General features: G+C 44.5%; 2 protein-coding genes across 9 annotated transcripts in view; one reads left to right on the plus strand and one right to left on the minus strand.

Moving 5' to 3' along the window:
- The window catches only part of SUPT3H (SPT3 homolog, SAGA and STAGA complex component), a 2,933,604-nt gene that overhangs the window by 2,347,935 nt on the left and 569,335 nt on the right, over nucleotides 1-16,334 (minus strand). The window contains exon 4 of the mRNA XM_078647631.1: nucleotides 11,825-11,999. The gene's annotated coding sequence lies outside the window, so the exon portion shown is untranslated. The remainder of the gene's footprint in view (nucleotides 1-11,824; nucleotides 12,000-16,334) is intronic.
- Nucleotides 1-16,334, plus strand: part of RUNX2 (RUNX family transcription factor 2) — a 372,515-nt gene that overhangs the window by 258,826 nt on the left and 97,355 nt on the right. For all 8 annotated transcript variants that reach the window (XM_078647620.1, XM_078647626.1, XM_078647623.1 and 5 more), the window contains one exon: nucleotides 12,445-12,549. In XM_078647620.1, coding sequence (XP_078503746.1) covers nucleotides 12,445-12,549 — 105 coding nt within the window. The remainder of the gene's footprint in view (nucleotides 1-12,444; nucleotides 12,550-16,334) is intronic.

A 16,334-nucleotide genomic window follows, 5' to 3' on the forward strand; every position in this document is an offset into this window, starting at 1 on the left:
TTCCAAACTGCCCAAATATCAGGTGGAAGATCTTGGATCACCTCGAAGGAAACATTTATTTTTTTATTTTTCACACACAGGGATAAGTCATATCAAGCTACTACCAGGTTTATTGAAGGTTCCCCATCTGGTTCTATTTTTATACCCAAGAGGTTCTCAGATATGTATACAAGTCAGATTGCAGCACAAAGGAATTTCAGAACCAGAGGGCAATACAAGGAGACACCCCTACTTTTCCTCCTAGAGGGATTCTCACAGCAAGAGCCTTGGCGTCCCTGACATGGCATTGTCATGATGTCTGCAGAAAACACATTCCCCGTCATAAGCTATCATGATCATCTTCAGCTGTATCCAAAGCCTCCAAAAAGCTATAACCCCTAACCCTAGTAAAGTCCACATTTGTAAAGCGCACAATCACCCGTAAGGGTCTCTAGGCGCTGGGGGCCGTCGGGAAGATTAAGCGAGCTATTGCCCAGAGTCACATGGTGCTGGGCTAACCTGCCGCCGGAGCCGGGGATCGAACCGTGGTCCCCAGATTCCAGCGTCAGTCGCCCTGGCCGCGGCGCCACACCTCTTCCTGGTGACACCACCATAGCAGTTGACAACCAAGTTCTGCTCTCATGAGTGCGCTTATGGTTTCAAATTAGAGCTACAACTTCATGGTGGCGTTTTAACAGCACTTCGCATTGTATTGTACCCAGGTGACCATGTCCCATTGATAAGGAGGGTGATATAGACACACCTTTCTTTGCAGTGCGTCCAGTACCAAGATCCATAGAGCGCTCTTTGCGAGCCTGACCTCTCAGAGGTCTGAATTTGGCAAAGTTCCATTTGCAAGGGGTTAGGGGTTCTCACCCTGTAGCCAGAATAAAACATTAACTTGTCAATAGGTTTTCACGTGTTCACTGCATTCTGCCTGACTCTTGAATATTAATAGCTGAGTGAGGGCGTCGCTGCAGGTCCTAAATAGACCCACTCTTCTGTGCTGGCTAATGTGGGGTTTACCTTTCTCTGTTAGTTGTGGGATGGGACATAATAAGATAATTTACTCCCTGTGCATTGCTTTGGTTACTATATTCCTTGCACACGCACCCAGGGAGGAGCTCTGGGCTTTCCAAGATGTCTGCCGCTAAACTCATTACTGGCATATTTGTACGAGCTTTATCAACTTACACAACTGCAGAGTATATGTCTGCCCTGTCTGGTAACAGAGCATCATACCTGTGCCCCTCACAACTCTCTGTCTGACTCAATCCTTGATGCTAGGAGAGAGGGACACAAGGAACATGCAGAGGACACAGCATGCCAAGGAGACCAACCATGTGACCACTGAAAACGTACCTCCCCTTTTTGTTTACATTTCCAATGTTCACATTAGTTGGCATATATCCCACCACCTGCCACAGCATTGCTAGTCTTGCGCTGGAGGCGTGTTCCTATTTTCTCATCCCACAGCGTGGAGAGCTATTTAGGTAGAGAATCTGCCTTAGTGCAGAACTCCAAATGTGAATGGAAATGCAGCCAACAAAATGCTGAATTATCCCATAAATGTACTCATTTTTAACAATAACTGGTGGAAATTGTGTGTACGTGTTGACTTACCAGCATCGCCACTGCCAAGGAGAGCAACATTTAGGTCCGGCGCAACACTGCATTTATCCTAATCCAATGTAAAACACAGCCTTTCTTGTCATAGACACATGAAATACTATTCTGGAAGTTAAAGTGGCCATCGGGTAAAGGATGTCACATTGCGTTTCCAAACCCAAGAACAATTCATCAAAATAAGCAACATTCTCAGATATCTATTGTTGCTAATGGAGATTCAGGACTGAGTAAAGAGAGTAGTTTTATGTGTGTTTACTTATAGTGCGTTTTAATATTCTGGCATAAAATGCGAGCAAGTTCCCCGACTGCTATCCACAATTGGGGAGTAAAGAATTTGGACACACTGATCAGTCATCACTGTGTTCCATATTAGTAGAAACTCAACCCTCCACTTGTTGCTGCCTTTTCGCCTTCATCAGTCTTTCTCTTTTTGCTACCAGGCCTACCGTCAGATACTTTGAAGCCATTTTGCTATATACAGAGGTTAGGATCTGAAATCCCTTTGGGAGGTTAGGATCTTCAATTCCTCCTCACAATCCCTGAACTTGAAAAGCTTCATACAGAGGTTAGGATCTTTAATCCCTCCTCACAACTCCTGACCTTGAAAGCTTCATACAGGGGTTAGGATCTTTAATCCCTCCTAACAACTGCGGAGCTTGAAAGCTTCCTACAGAGGTTAGAATCTTCAATTCCTCCTCACAACTGAGGAGCTTCAATGCTTCATACAGAGGTTAGGATCTTTAATCCCTCCTCACAACTCCTGACCTTGAAAGCTTCATCGAGGGGTTAGGATCTTTAATCCCTCCTAACAACTCATGAGCTTGAAAGCTTCCTACAGAGGTTAGGATCTTTAATCCCTACTCACAACGGCGGAGCTTGAAAGCTTCATGCAGGGGTTAGGATCTTCAATCCCTTCTCACAACTCATGAGCTTGAAAGCTTCCTACAGAGGTTAGGATCTTCAATTCCTCCTCACAACTGCGGAGCTTGAAAGCGTCATACAGGGGTTAGGATCTTCAATCCCTCCTCACAACTCATGAGCTTGAAAGCTTCCTACAGAGGTTAGGATCTTCAATTCCTCCTCACAACTGCGGAGCTTGAAAGCTTCATACAGAGGTTAGGATCTTCAATTCCTCCTCACAACTGCGGAGCTTGAAAGCTTCATACAGAGGTTAGGATCTTCTGTCCCTATTCACAACTCCTGAGCTTGAAAGCTTCATACAGAGGTTAGGATCTTCAATTCCTCCTCACAACTGCGGAGCTTGAAAGCTTCATACAGAGGTTAGGATCTTCAATTCCTCCTCACAACTGCGGAGCTTGAAAGCTTCATACAGAGGTTAGGATCTTCTGTCCCTATTCACAACTCCTGAGCTTGAAAGCTTCCTACAGAGGTTAGGATCTTCAATTCCTCCTCACAACTGCGGAGCTTGAAAGCTTCATACAGAGGTTAGGATCTTCAATTCCTCCTCACAACTGCGGAGCTTGAAAGCTTCATACAGAGGTTAGGATCTTCTGTCCCTATTCACAACTCCTGAGCTTGAAAGCTTCATACAGAGGTTAGGATCTTCAATTCCTCCTCACAACTGCGGAGCTTGAAAGCTTCATACAGAGGTTAGGATCTTCAATTCCTCCTCACAACTGCGGAGCTTGAAAGCTTCATACAGAGGTTAGGATCTTCAATTCCTCCTCACAACTGCGGAGCTTGAAAGCGTCATACAGGGGTTAGGATCTTCAATCCCTCCTCACAACTCATGAGCTTGAAAGCTTCCTACAGAGGTTAGGATCTTCAATTCCTCCTCACAACTGCGGAGCTTGAAAGCTTCATACAGAGGTTAGGATCTTCAATTCCTCCTCACAACTGCGGAGCTTGAAAGCTTCATACAGAGGTTAGGATCTTCAATTCCTCCTCACAACTGCGGAGCTTGAAAGCTTCATACAGAGGTTAGGATCTTCTGTCCCTATTCACAACTCCTGAGCTTGAAAGCTTCATACAGAGGTTAGGATCTTCAATTCCTCCTCACAACTGCGGAGCTTGAAAGCTTCATACAGAGGTTAGGATCTTCAATTCCTCCTCACAACTGCGGAGCTTGAAAGCTTCATACAGAGGTTAGGATCTTCTGTCCCTATTCACAACTCCTGAGCTTGAAAGCTTCATACAGAGGTTAGGATCTTCAATTCCTCCTCACAACTGCGGAGCTTGAAAGCTTCATACAGAGGTTAGGATCTTCAATTCCTCCTCACAACTGCGGAGCTTGAAAGCTTCATACAGAGGTTAGGATCTTCAATTCCTCCTCACAACTGCGGAGCTTGAAAGCGTCATACAGGGGTTAGGATCTTCAATCCCTCCTCACAACTCATGAGCTTGAAAGCTTCCTACAGAGGTTAGGATCTTCAATTCCTCCTCACAACTGCGGAGCTTGAAAGCTTCATACAGAGGTTAGGATCTTCAATTCCTCCTCACAACTGCGGAGCTTGAAAGCTTCATACAGAGGTTAGGATCTTCAATTCCTCCTCACAACTGCGGAGCTTGAAAGCTTCATACAGAGGTTAGGATCTTCTGTCCCTATTCACAACTCCTGAGCTTGAAAGCTTCATACAGAGGTTAGGATCTTCAATTCCTCCTCACAACTGCGGAGCTTGAAAGCTTCATACAGAGGTTAGGATCTTCAATTCCTCCTCACAACTGCGGAGCTTGAAAGCTTCATACAGAGGTTAGGATCTTCAATTCCTCCTCACAACTGCGGAGCTTGAAAGCGTCATACAGGGGTTAGGATCTTCAATCCCTCCTCACAACTCATGAGCTTGAAAGCTTCCTACAGAGGTTAGGATCTTCAATTCCTCCTCACAACTGCGGAGCTTGAAAGCTTCATACAGAGGTTAGGATCTTCAATTCCTCCTCACAACTGCGGAGCTTGAAAGCTTCATACAGAGGTTAGGATCTTCAATTCCTCCTCACAACTGCGGAGCTTGAAAGCTTCATACAGAGGTTAGGATCTTCAATTCCTCCTCACAACTGCGGAGCTTGAAAGCTTCATACAGAGGTTAGGATCTTCAATTCCTCCTCACAACTGCGGAGCTTGAAAGCTTCATACAGAGGTTAGGATCTTCTGTCCCTATTCACAACTCCTGAGCTTGAAAGCTTCATACAGAGGTTAGGATCTTCAATTCCTCCTCACAACTGCGGAGCTTGAAAGCTTCATACAGAGGTTAGGATCTTCAATTCCTCCTCACAACTGCGGAGCTTGAAAGCTTCATACAGAGGTTAGGATCTTCTGTCCCTATTCACAACTCCTGAGCTTGAAAGCTTCATACAGAGGTTAGGATCTTCAATTCCTCCTCACAACTGCGGAGCTTGAAAGCTTCATACAGAGGTTAGGATCTTCAATTCCTCCTCACAACTGCGGAGCTTGAAAGCTTCATACAGAGGTTAGGATCTTCAATTCCTCCTCACAACTGCGGAGCTTGAAAGCATCATACAGGGGTTAGGATCTTCAATCCCTCCTCACAACTCATGAGCTTGAAAGCTTCCTACAGAGGTTAGGATCTTCAATTCCTCCTCACAACTGCGGAGCTTGAAAGCTTCATACAGAGGTTAGGATCTTCAATTCCTCCTCACAACTGCGGAGCTTGAAAGCTTCATACAGAGGTTAGGATCTTCAATTCCTCCTCACAACTGCGGAGCTTGCAAGCTTCATACAGAGGTTAGGATCTTCTGTCCCTATTCACAACTCCTGAGCTTGAAAGCTTCATACAGAGGTTAGGATCTTCAATTCCTCCTCACAACTGCGGAGCTTGAAAGCTTCATACAGAGGTTAGGATCTTCAATTCCTCCTCACAACTGCGGAGCTTGAAAGCTTCATACAGAGGTTAGGATCTTCTGTCCCTATTCACAACTCCTGAGCTTGAAAGCTTCCTACAGAGGTTAGGATCTTCAATTCCTCCTCACAACTGCGGAGCTTGAAAGCTTCATACAGAGGTTAGGATCTTCAATTCCTCCTCACAACTGCGGAGCTTGAAAGCTTCATACAGAGGTTAGGATCTTCTGTCCCTATTCACAACTCCTGAGCTTGAAAGCTTCATACAGAGGTTAGGATCTTCAATTCCTCCTCACAACTGCGGAGCTTGAAAGCTTCATACAGAGGTTAGGATCTTCAATTCCTCCTCACAACTGCGGAGCTTGAAAGCGTCATACAGGGGTTAGGATCTTCAATCCCTCCTCACAACTCATGAGCTTGAAAGCTTCCTACAGAGGTTAGGATCTTCAATTCCTCCTCACAACTGCGGAGCTTGAAAGCTTCATACAGAGGTTAGGATCTTCAATTCCTCCTCACAACTGCGGAGCTTGAAAGCTTCATACAGAGGTTAGGATCTTCTGTCCCTATTCACAACTCCTGAGCTTGAAAGCTTCATACAGAGGTTAGGATCTTCAATCCCTCCTCACAACTCATGAGCTTGAAAGCTTCCTACAGAGGTTAGGATCTTCAATTCCTCCTCACAACTGCGGAGCTTGAAAGCTTCATACAGAGGTTAGGATCTTCTGTCCCTATTCACAACTCCTGAGCTTGAAAGCTTCATACAGAGGTTAGGATCTTCAATTCCTCCTCACAACTGCGGAGCTTGAAAGCTTCATACAGAGGTTAGGATCTTCAATTCCTCCTCACAACTGCGGAGCTTGAAAGCTTCATACAGAGGTTAGGATCTTCTGTCCCTATTCACAACTCCTGAGCTTGAAAGCTTCATACAGAGGTTAGGATCTTCAATTCCTCCTCACAACTGCGGAGCTTGAAAGCTTCCTACAGAGGTTAGGATCTTCTATCCCTATTCACAACTCCTGAGCTTGAAAGCTTCATACAGAGGTTAGGATCTTCAATTCCTCCTCACAACTGCGGAGCTTTAAAGCTTCATACAAAAGTTAGGATCTTCATCCTCCCTCACAATCCATGAGCTTAGGAGCTTGGCTTCTGAATAACTAGCTGTTGCACACAGGAAACTGTCTTGACTCATTATAAACTTGATATGTGGAACCACAATGGACTCTATAAGGACTCACTCATTGTAAGCTCCCCATTTCGATGTGGAACAAAAACTTGTATCAGAGAAGGTAACCAATTAAGCAAAAATCTAATCTATCTGCAATTGGGATACAATTTCAGTATTAGATGGGGCATTAAAATACTATGTTCTTAACATGAGTGGCTGTAGATATACATGCTTAGCATACTCTTGCTATCATGTGTTGGGCTCAGACGTTTGCAACTTGTTTTTCTTTGAAGAAGTCTGTCAAGTCACGCGATAGGGTGTGACTTTCCCTCTTGGAGAACACTGCACATGGGCACCCGTGCCATTTTTGATTGTTTTTTTCTGGCAGCGAGTTTTGACATGCACTGAGTAGGCTCTGAGGTCATCATATTCCTAGTACGTTTTCTGCCAGGCTCAGTCAGTTACTCTTTCATCCCACCACACTTGATCTCACCGGGATTTAGAATTGCCTTCTTACCAATGTGCACAATCTTCGACAGCACTGAAGACCACTACTGACAACTTGAGGCATCGAGCCCTAGTCCCCCTCAGGAGCCCAGCATCGTTTCAATTCCTCTGTTGTCTGAGAATGCTGCACGAGTGATGGAACGGACACCTTCCCAGAATTGTCCTCGATGCCAATCAAAAATCTTTGGGCAGACCCCCACAACTCCTCTTGCCCATTATGCCTCATCTTCTTCTCCAAAAAGACCCTTCAGTACCAAAGAGAATGCTGCTGGGCACACAGCAGAATGCAGCACGAGGACATCTCAGGCACCAGCAACATCTTCAAGTAGGAAGATCCCATGGTACCTAGAACAAGAGAGAGCCGGGCTATTGGGGCTCCCTGCAATTCAACTGTCATCCAGCACGGAGACCGTGTTTTCAAGGGAATTCATCTGACACTAAAGATTGACCTCACCTGAAGACCTTGCGCAGGGTCATGAACAGGGTCATTAGTATGACTTCAGCCCCTTAGACTCATTCCTCTAAGACAATACCAAAAAACATCTCACGCTGGGGCAGAACACCACTTCCGAGCGAGTCGGACACCGTGTCTGAGCAGATGAGTTGGGACAAAGCCATCCAAATGCCCCTGCCACCGCCAGGCTCCAGTTGCACCAACAAAAATCTTCTGAGACTGCCAAGCTTCCAGTAAAGGATGTTGAACCTTCTCATCCATTGAGCCCCAGCCACTCATAGGGTATCGAGCATGAGAGGTTTGATTCAAAGCTGGCACCTACACTTCCTTTGGCATCCATCGACAAGACATCGCCGGTGCTCAAGCCAACCCGTCACTCAGACATTCCTTCCGGCCCAGCGCTGTCACCTTGCGTACCCTGCGCCCTTTCCAATCCCTCACCCTTCTACCATTTCCTTACAGCACTCCCGTCATTCGGCAACCCGGTCCTGATAAAGATCCAAAAACAATAGGATCGAAACTCCGTCGACCCATATTTCAGCGCAACTCATGGCGCAGCACCATCTTTGGTTCCCAAAATAACAGCATTTACCGATTTATTAAGGAGGAACTTGCAATTTTGTATATACTGTTTTCATTTGTTCCTTTTTGCGCCTATCGCTGTTGTCACCCGTATGTCACTTGCGCCGTCACCGTTTGTCTCACTATCACCTAGTGCACAAAGCCCCTTGGGATGCCACCGCATTACATGCTTCGAGTGCTGCTTCTCTGAATTGTTGCTTTTGACTGTTTTGTAAAAATTACCCTTTAATATATGATGCTATGTGCACCTTTGAAAAACGAAAATTCTGAGTCTCTCTTCCTTTATGTCCAGATCCTTTGTAATGTTTTACATATACAAATATATATGTTGGTCAAGTGAATCCTATTGATATATTGTTGTTTTATACATTCGTAAGTCGATAACACTACCTGTTCAAGGAACTTAGTTTTGTGGTCACCATGGCACCAGGGCTATTTATTAGATGACTTGTAGTAGTGGCTGTGCATCTGTGAAGAGAGAGTTTTAAAGTCTTTCCCTACCTCAACGATTGGCTTTGGAAGAGCAGCAACAAGCTTCAGTGTCTGGCACACACGCAAACAGCAGTGTCCCTTCTGCACAGTTTGGGATTTACCATAAATCCTACAAAGCCACTTCAAATACAACCCTTTCTAGGGGCAATTATAAATGTGGTCACAGCCAAAGACTACCTCAACCAATGAAGAGTCAAACATCAAGCACTTGCTTTCTCTTTTTCAGCCCAATCGTCAAAATTACAGTGTGAACCGTCATGCGTCTCTTAGGAATAATGGGCTCCTGCATCACCATCAGCACCATCACTCAGCGCCAGGATACCCGCTGGGTGACAGCTGCGCTTAATAAGCATTAAAATACATACATACATACATACATACCATCATGTCTCAGACAAGGATGTACATGCGCCTCGTCCAGGAGTGCCTTGCCAATCAATGGTCTCAAGCAGAAGGTCGCTGTGAAAATCTAGTGTAGGTCGAGGTCAAAGCTTCTCTTTGCAATGGTGATGCAACATCAATGTGTTGTTGCAAGGCAGGCCTTTTGCAGTCCCAGTTCCACAGATTACCATTACCACAGACGCCTCTCTTACAGAATAGGCATGGTTCTCAATGATATCACAGTCCACGGACCATGGCCGTCTCAACAGCATGGGCACCACATCAATTACTTGGAACTACTTGCCGTTCATTTAGCCCTGAAAGCCTCAGGCAAACCACACTAATCTTCATTCTAACGGCTCCAACCAGGGCCAGACAACCTTAGTATTCCACCCTCCTGGAGGCCCCTCAGTCCTCACGGAAGGCTCCTCCTCTGGCTGGAATTTCAATACAGAGGCAAGTTCGGGTCAGGCATCCTGAGCCCAGGCAGCTCAGTCTTACACTTGAGCACTCGAAGTCCTAGCATTCGGTTACCTTAACCCTCCACAAGAATGTCTGTCTGTTTTGAAGGAGGCCCATTGGCCCACAACACAGGCTTGAAAATGTTTGTTCATCACTGCACCTCTAAAACCATGGACTCCTTAAAGCCCACCATCAAGGATATCATTGACTAGCATTTCCACTTACTAAAGTTAGGCCTTGCAAGCACTTCTATTCGCCTACACCTAGTCACAGTTGACTACATGCAAGCAGAGAACACGTGTCTCAATTCCTGTGATCAAGGCCTCTACAACAATGGATGCTACTATGATTTATTGTAAAGATATTGTTGAATGGTCTACAGATATGCGTAGATGAACATTTATTTTTGGTAGTAAAACACGAGCATTAGTAGGGTACAAGGAAGAGAGATAATTAAAACCTTTATTGATGACCATGAACCTGGGTGGGTCAAGGCAGCTTTTCATCTATGAAGAAGCGCACAAAACAAAAGCGGTTTCATTAGAAAGGCATTCCTGAAAATGGAAAGTAGTAGCTGCTTTTAACACTGGTATCTCTTGGTTGGTAATGCGCAACAGTGCAGAGCAGCGTCTTTGATTTACAAATAAGGAGAAGATTCATGTATATTACGCTGACCTCTGAGATTTCTTTTGTCTAGTTCCTGGTTTGTTGTTTCAACATCTAACTCATTGGGAGAACAGCTTATGAAAATAAATTTACCAAGGGGACTCTCATGACCAAGGGTACAGTGCATTTGAGAAGCAATGTATATAATCTCTGTACTCTCAGGCAATATCCCTTTAAAGCCAATGAAACAAGCAGATTCAAACGGGCACAAATACCAACCCGGGTTAAACCTGCTCCCTGCATTACGGTATTTCCACTAGCTCTTCTAGTGCGGGCAAAAAACTGCTGGTCTTCGAAAACGAATGGAAAATGACAATTTAATTCTGAAGCCATGTTGACATTTAATGGCCATTTGATGAACACTGTAGGTGAAGCGCTCTCTCTCTAGCGCTGTTGTACGTTTGTCAATGGAGAAATGAATGAGAGGACAGGGTAAAGCTAATAACCAGCCTCTGAGAACCAGAGTGTTTCTAAGCCGCTTCCAAGACACACAAAGGTTGTAGACTCCTTTATGCTATGGATCTCTGAGCTTTGAGCAGTTTTTAGATGTAAATACAGCCAAACAGCCTGCAGCCTTTGCATGCACGGAAGGTGAAGAAAGGCTCTTTTGAAGGTGTGTGGGTACGTCCTAACAGAACGCCCCCTCCTATGATGCTTAAGGAGAAAAGTAGGCCCTTCCCTTTGAAGCCGTGGAGGATCTGACGCGCTCCAATCTGCTGCAAGAGGCTCCATGACACAGCGGCTCAGACTTGTCCTCTCACATCCAGACAGTAGCGACAGAAACAAAGAGCTCTCCAGCTAGACACATAGATTTTCACCCACAGGCATGATGGAAAAGTAAATATTAAAGTCACAATAGTAGTGGCAACTGAAAAAGAAACACAAAGTATCAAAAACGTAGTTCTGGGAATTGGGTAAAGAAGGGGATGGAAAATTAGGTTGTAAAAGAAGGAGCAGGAAACACAAACTGCTTCAAAGCAGCAGCATTTCTGCACCGAGGGCTTTTAATATACAAATGTTACTGTATGTGAACAATCCATGCAGCAGTGATAGCTGTGATCTGACATCAATCACCTACTCCCGAGACCTTATATTGATGTTTACATTTGTTTATGTCTCATTAAAATGAGTAAAGAGCAGGGAAACTGTGCACACACAAAAACATTGATAGATCATTGTTAGTCCTAGAATTGTTTGAGGGAGTTCCCCTACTTAATCCCATAAACGTGAATTCTGGAGAAATAGTTTGACATATGAGCTTGGAGGAGGAACTGGAGAACCGGCTTTTGCTGACTACTACCAGATCGGTTTAGAAGCCGCTTTCATAATGGGTGTTGATATAGGTGTCCAGCCAATATGTCTAATCAGAAGACTGAAAGATGGCAATCCAAGGGAACTGAAGGGTCAGGTCACCATGAGACTTGTCTTTTTTCACTCTTAAGAGTCTCTGACAACTGTGAGTATCTTCAGCTTGGTGTTCAGGTTCATTCAGAGAGGTAGTGTTGGGCTCTTGAAAGAGGTGCAGGAAGTTGGGGAAAATAACTGTAATTGTATTTATGTCGTGCCTACTACCCCATACACAGTGTTGAAGCACTTTTCGGCGATTAGCGCGCTACTCTGGAACCCAAAAGGATTAGTGGTGGATTAGTAAAGGGAAAGAAAGGGCTGTTCTACTAGCGCCCTTGCCGACTACCTGTCGATGAAGCTTTCATTCACATTACATTACTTCTTCATTCCTTGTTGAAGCCAGTAGGGTTCTTCTGGCGGGCATGGATGGTAGAGTAGGGCTTACGTGTCCCAGGTGGCTTCATCTATTTGAAACATTGTCCGAGTCTCTGCAGAAGATGGGTTCGAGGTGGGTTTATGTGCTGCGAAGGAGAGAAATAGTTGGAAAGTCAAGGTAATAATTTTTTGCAGGAGGATAGGCATGTAGAGTAAAACAGACAAACTCTCTTATACTCGTTACAACCTGCCTGTTTCAAAAGAAATTAAAATGAAGAACCACACAGATAACGGACATAAATCGTCCTATAACCAAAAACAAATCATTCATTCTAAACACGTTGCTTATGGAACGATTTCTGCGTCTAATGAACATGAACATTAGACAAGGCACCGATCATGCTATATTGTGACACACTGAGTGATATTGTTTGTTATGTTATGTTAATAGGTTTTCTAAAGCGCGCAGCTGCCCCAGCAAAGGGGCGTCCGGGTTTGTGACAGGGAATGTTTACCTCACCTAGTTAACTACTATTCACATGCTGGATCTCTTCCTGCCACTACCATAACAGCATATCTTACTGTTTTCAGGCAAGAGCTTTACCTTGACTATCACTGTCTTCACGAACCCGCCCCAGGTAGCCACCTACCACAGAGCTATCAAAGTGACGGTGGACGGACCCCGCGAGCCCAGGAGTGAGTACTTCAATCTTTTGGCCATTCATGTTTGAGTGAACATTTGTTCCTTTTGTTTTCATTTTGTTTCAAAATGTACAATATGGGTTATTTTGCCAGCATGGACTAACCGGTGGAAGTCACACTGCTATAAGTGGTAACAGTTCACTAATTATCTGATCAGTGACAAAGCTACAATTAACATTTGCCCTATCAAGTACGTGCACCACGTCATGCTACATATAGGCTGTGCTATATTTGGTCTTGCCCTACAGAACACGTGTGCATGCGCCTTCTGCAGGTTTACAGGCTCTCTTAGAGCAATGGCTGCTTGTTTGAGTAATGCCACTGCTGTGTTCGGTCATGCTCCAGTAATTGTTGCAGATTGCTTGCTCTGATAGATTTAGTGAGACACAGCTAATCCCTCTTGGTTTTTATGTCTGCCTGGGTAGCTGAAACGTGTGCTTGTTACCAGTTTTGTGAAGTTCTGTGGCAGCAAACACGATACACGTTTTAACTTTTTGTTCGCAGACTTTGCAGAATGATTAGGATTAAACTGGTCTCACTGTCCTTAATTAAGTATATTTTGAGATTAAGATTGATTTTAAGATTAGCTAGGCATAAAATGTATCTTCTAATGGGAGCATTGTGCTCCCTGCAATGCCTTTGATCGCTTCGTGCTAGAAACAATGCTTTTTATTCTGGTATTTTTCAGTTTTTGAAATGTATAGTCAGGCTTAGATTTCAGTCTCCTGGATGTGTTCAGAGGACACAAGGAATATGATACACGTCTTGCAACTATCTAACTTTTAGAACAGGTACAAATGATGAGTCATGGGTCAAATGCTTTCTTCACACAGGTAACCTTTCCTACATTTTTGTACTAAGGAAAGTGTCAAGATCTTTAGCAACATTATCATGTGCTTTCCCCAACGTTGCTGAACAAGGCCCCATATTCCATAAGCAACCTGTATTATGTAGGGTCTTGTAATGCATTTACCTGTCGGAGAGTTACAGCTGCCCCATCCAACCTGCTGGTGCCAGTGCCATAAATTTGATACACCTTGGTCTTAAAGACCAAATATATACGGGATATAACATAATGATATATACCATTAGATACAGTGCTTAACATAAAGTAACATATACAATGTAACATACATTATGTTATGTATGGCTTTCAGGGAGAGTTCGAATGTGAATGCCACATTCGAAATCTGGTTATTCACTGCTACTATGCCACGCAATGCAAAAATAAAAGTTGATATTCCACTTTTGTAACGTCACAGGGATTTAAAAGCCACGCAGCCTGGACTCTCAGAAAATCTGTCAGAGTGGTGCTTGCTCTCTGGACTCTCAGAAACTCTGACAGTGTGGTGCTTGCTCTCTGCGCCAGTGAAGAGTAAAGTGTACAGATTCAGGTGGGGAGGGTGAGGCAGACCTGCCAAGTATCACTCATCAGACGTGACACTAACGCATTTCAGTGTGGTGTTCCGCAACACCGCACTGAAATGCATTGTCACGCATTTTAATGTGACTGTCCACTTTGTTGTACTAGTGCTGAACTGGCTAAGCCAGGCCGATAGTGCGCCCGCGCCCACATGATGCATAGGTGAGGGGTTGAAGGGTGCTGTGTATTTATAAATAATAGGTTTAAAAGCACCTGCAACAGAGTTCCTTAGAGTTTCTCGTTGATCAAATGGGAGTACATTTTGATAATTGTCTGTTTCCAGGGACTTTAACGCTTTATTTTAGTCGCGAGAAAGTGTCACTCATAGTCGTTGAATGTCACTCATAATTATATTGAAATTGTAAATGTTTAAAACCTTGGCAGCTATGGTGAGGGAAGCTCTAGGGGTGGTGTAATGTTCTTAATTTTGGGTGAGGGAGGAGAGGGCTGGCTAGAGGATGCTGGGGTGGGTGGAAGGACACTAGGCGCCTTATTACGATGCCGGTCAGATGAACGTCCGACCGACATCGTTTTTGGAGTGGAACCGCCCAACAAGTAGTCAGCAGTTCCACTCCCGTTATTATGTGACCGCCAGCATGGCGGTTGGAAACATAGCCTTTACCATGGCGGCTTGAGCTGAGGCCCGCAAAAAGGGCCGCAGCACAAGCTGCAATATTGAAGGGTATGTTTCTAAACATCTGTTCACTGCGTGCAAGGCACCATATGGTGCCTAGATGTTTGGGGGAAATTCCAAACCTGCCCCTCTCTGGAGAAACTATCCAAGTTGTAGGAGTCAAATAAGCAAAAGAGGACCCCATTCACTAAACCACTAGAAGTGAATATTGTGAATTTCAGAGATATGCATCAGTTTCAACGGAGGCCTAGGGGGGACCGGGCCCTGCTAGAGGCCCCCAAAGTCACTTTCCGACAGCCTTTCCATGTTTGAAAGACCGACATGGAAAGGCTATCTGAAAAGGACATCCTAATTGTTGTCTACGTCTTTACCGTGGCTCCTCTACCATTGTATAGCTGTTGAAAGCAGTTACAGATGATTTGGCGACCATTCATTACAGGAAAATTTAGATTGAAAATAGGGATGTTTTTCACAACAAGGTTTTGAGTGACATCCTAGATAAGTTGAGCTACGCTCTCTATTTGTCTTCACTTACAACTGTTGTGAAAAACATCCTCGTTATTCACTCTTATCCATGTATAACCTTATATGTAATGTAACAGTAGATACTGTGATGCTAAAAATAATGCACCATAGTAAGAAACTCAGTTGTTAGTTGAGAGGGGTGGAAGCCTCCCTCAAATAATAAGCACAATCCTTATCAGGGTGAACCACAAAAGTCACTAAATAAACCTTGTGCTTAACCGTCTGGTAGCTTTGCCCAAAAGCGATCAGGCTTAACGTAGAGGCAATGTGTAAAGTATTTATGCAGCACTCTAACAGTAATAAAGTGAAAACACAACACAAGAAAAATCCCAAACCAATTTAGAAAAACAGCATTAATTTTAGTAAATAAAATTACATAGAAATGGCAAAAATCCAACCAGGACAACCAGAGTTATTTTTTTTTTAGTTTCTAGTGAGAAGGACACCAAAAAGCCCAATGCGCCAATTGTGGTTATCTGGTCAAGCTAGATTGCAGCAAAGTCACTAGTTCAAGCTGACCTTGATGGAGTGCGTGTTGGATAGAAGAACTATGTTTGTCCTACTAAAGATTTTACATTCTTTAAATCTAAACCTAAATGGTGGGGTGCAGCGGGCTTTGGATTGTTGGTTGATGCGAGTAGACTGTTGTCGGTGTGAAGAGCAGGTCGTGCGTCGTAGACGGTTGCTGTTCAGCCCAAAGCGTCGGTTGCCACTGGAGCTTTGCATTGGTTGTCAATGCTGATCGTTGCCGTTATTACTGGATCCTGGAGATGACACGAAGAGCAGGTTGTTGCTGGAGATTCCCATCAGTGTACGACTCGAGGAATACATTTGCAGTCGCAAAGAGCCCAAAAACCTCTGGATCTTCACCTGGCACTCAAGAAAATGTTGTGGTAAGAAGAGTACAAGTTCATGTCAGCCAAGGTCCAGGACCTGGAGGGGGCGTGGGAAGCAGGACTTGCTCAGGCAGGTCCATTTGGTGATGGGCAGTTGCACAGAGGCCTCTGGATGCTATTTGTGTCCCTGTAGCTCAAACGTGAGGTCAGCCAACTGCCCTTGGAGTCACTTCTGAGGAGCCTGGATTGCAGACAAGCCGGTCCAGTGTTTCTCCTTCGGGCAGCAGGGCAATTCTTTTCTGAATATTTCACAGGTCCAAGAGTGTTCTAATGAGAGGATCTGAAGGTGCCACTTGTATCC

This window comes from Lissotriton helveticus, chromosome 6 (genome assembly GCF_964261635.1).
Source record: "Lissotriton helveticus chromosome 6, aLisHel1.1, whole genome shotgun sequence".
Lineage (NCBI taxonomy): Eukaryota > Metazoa > Chordata > Amphibia > Caudata > Salamandridae > Lissotriton > Lissotriton helveticus.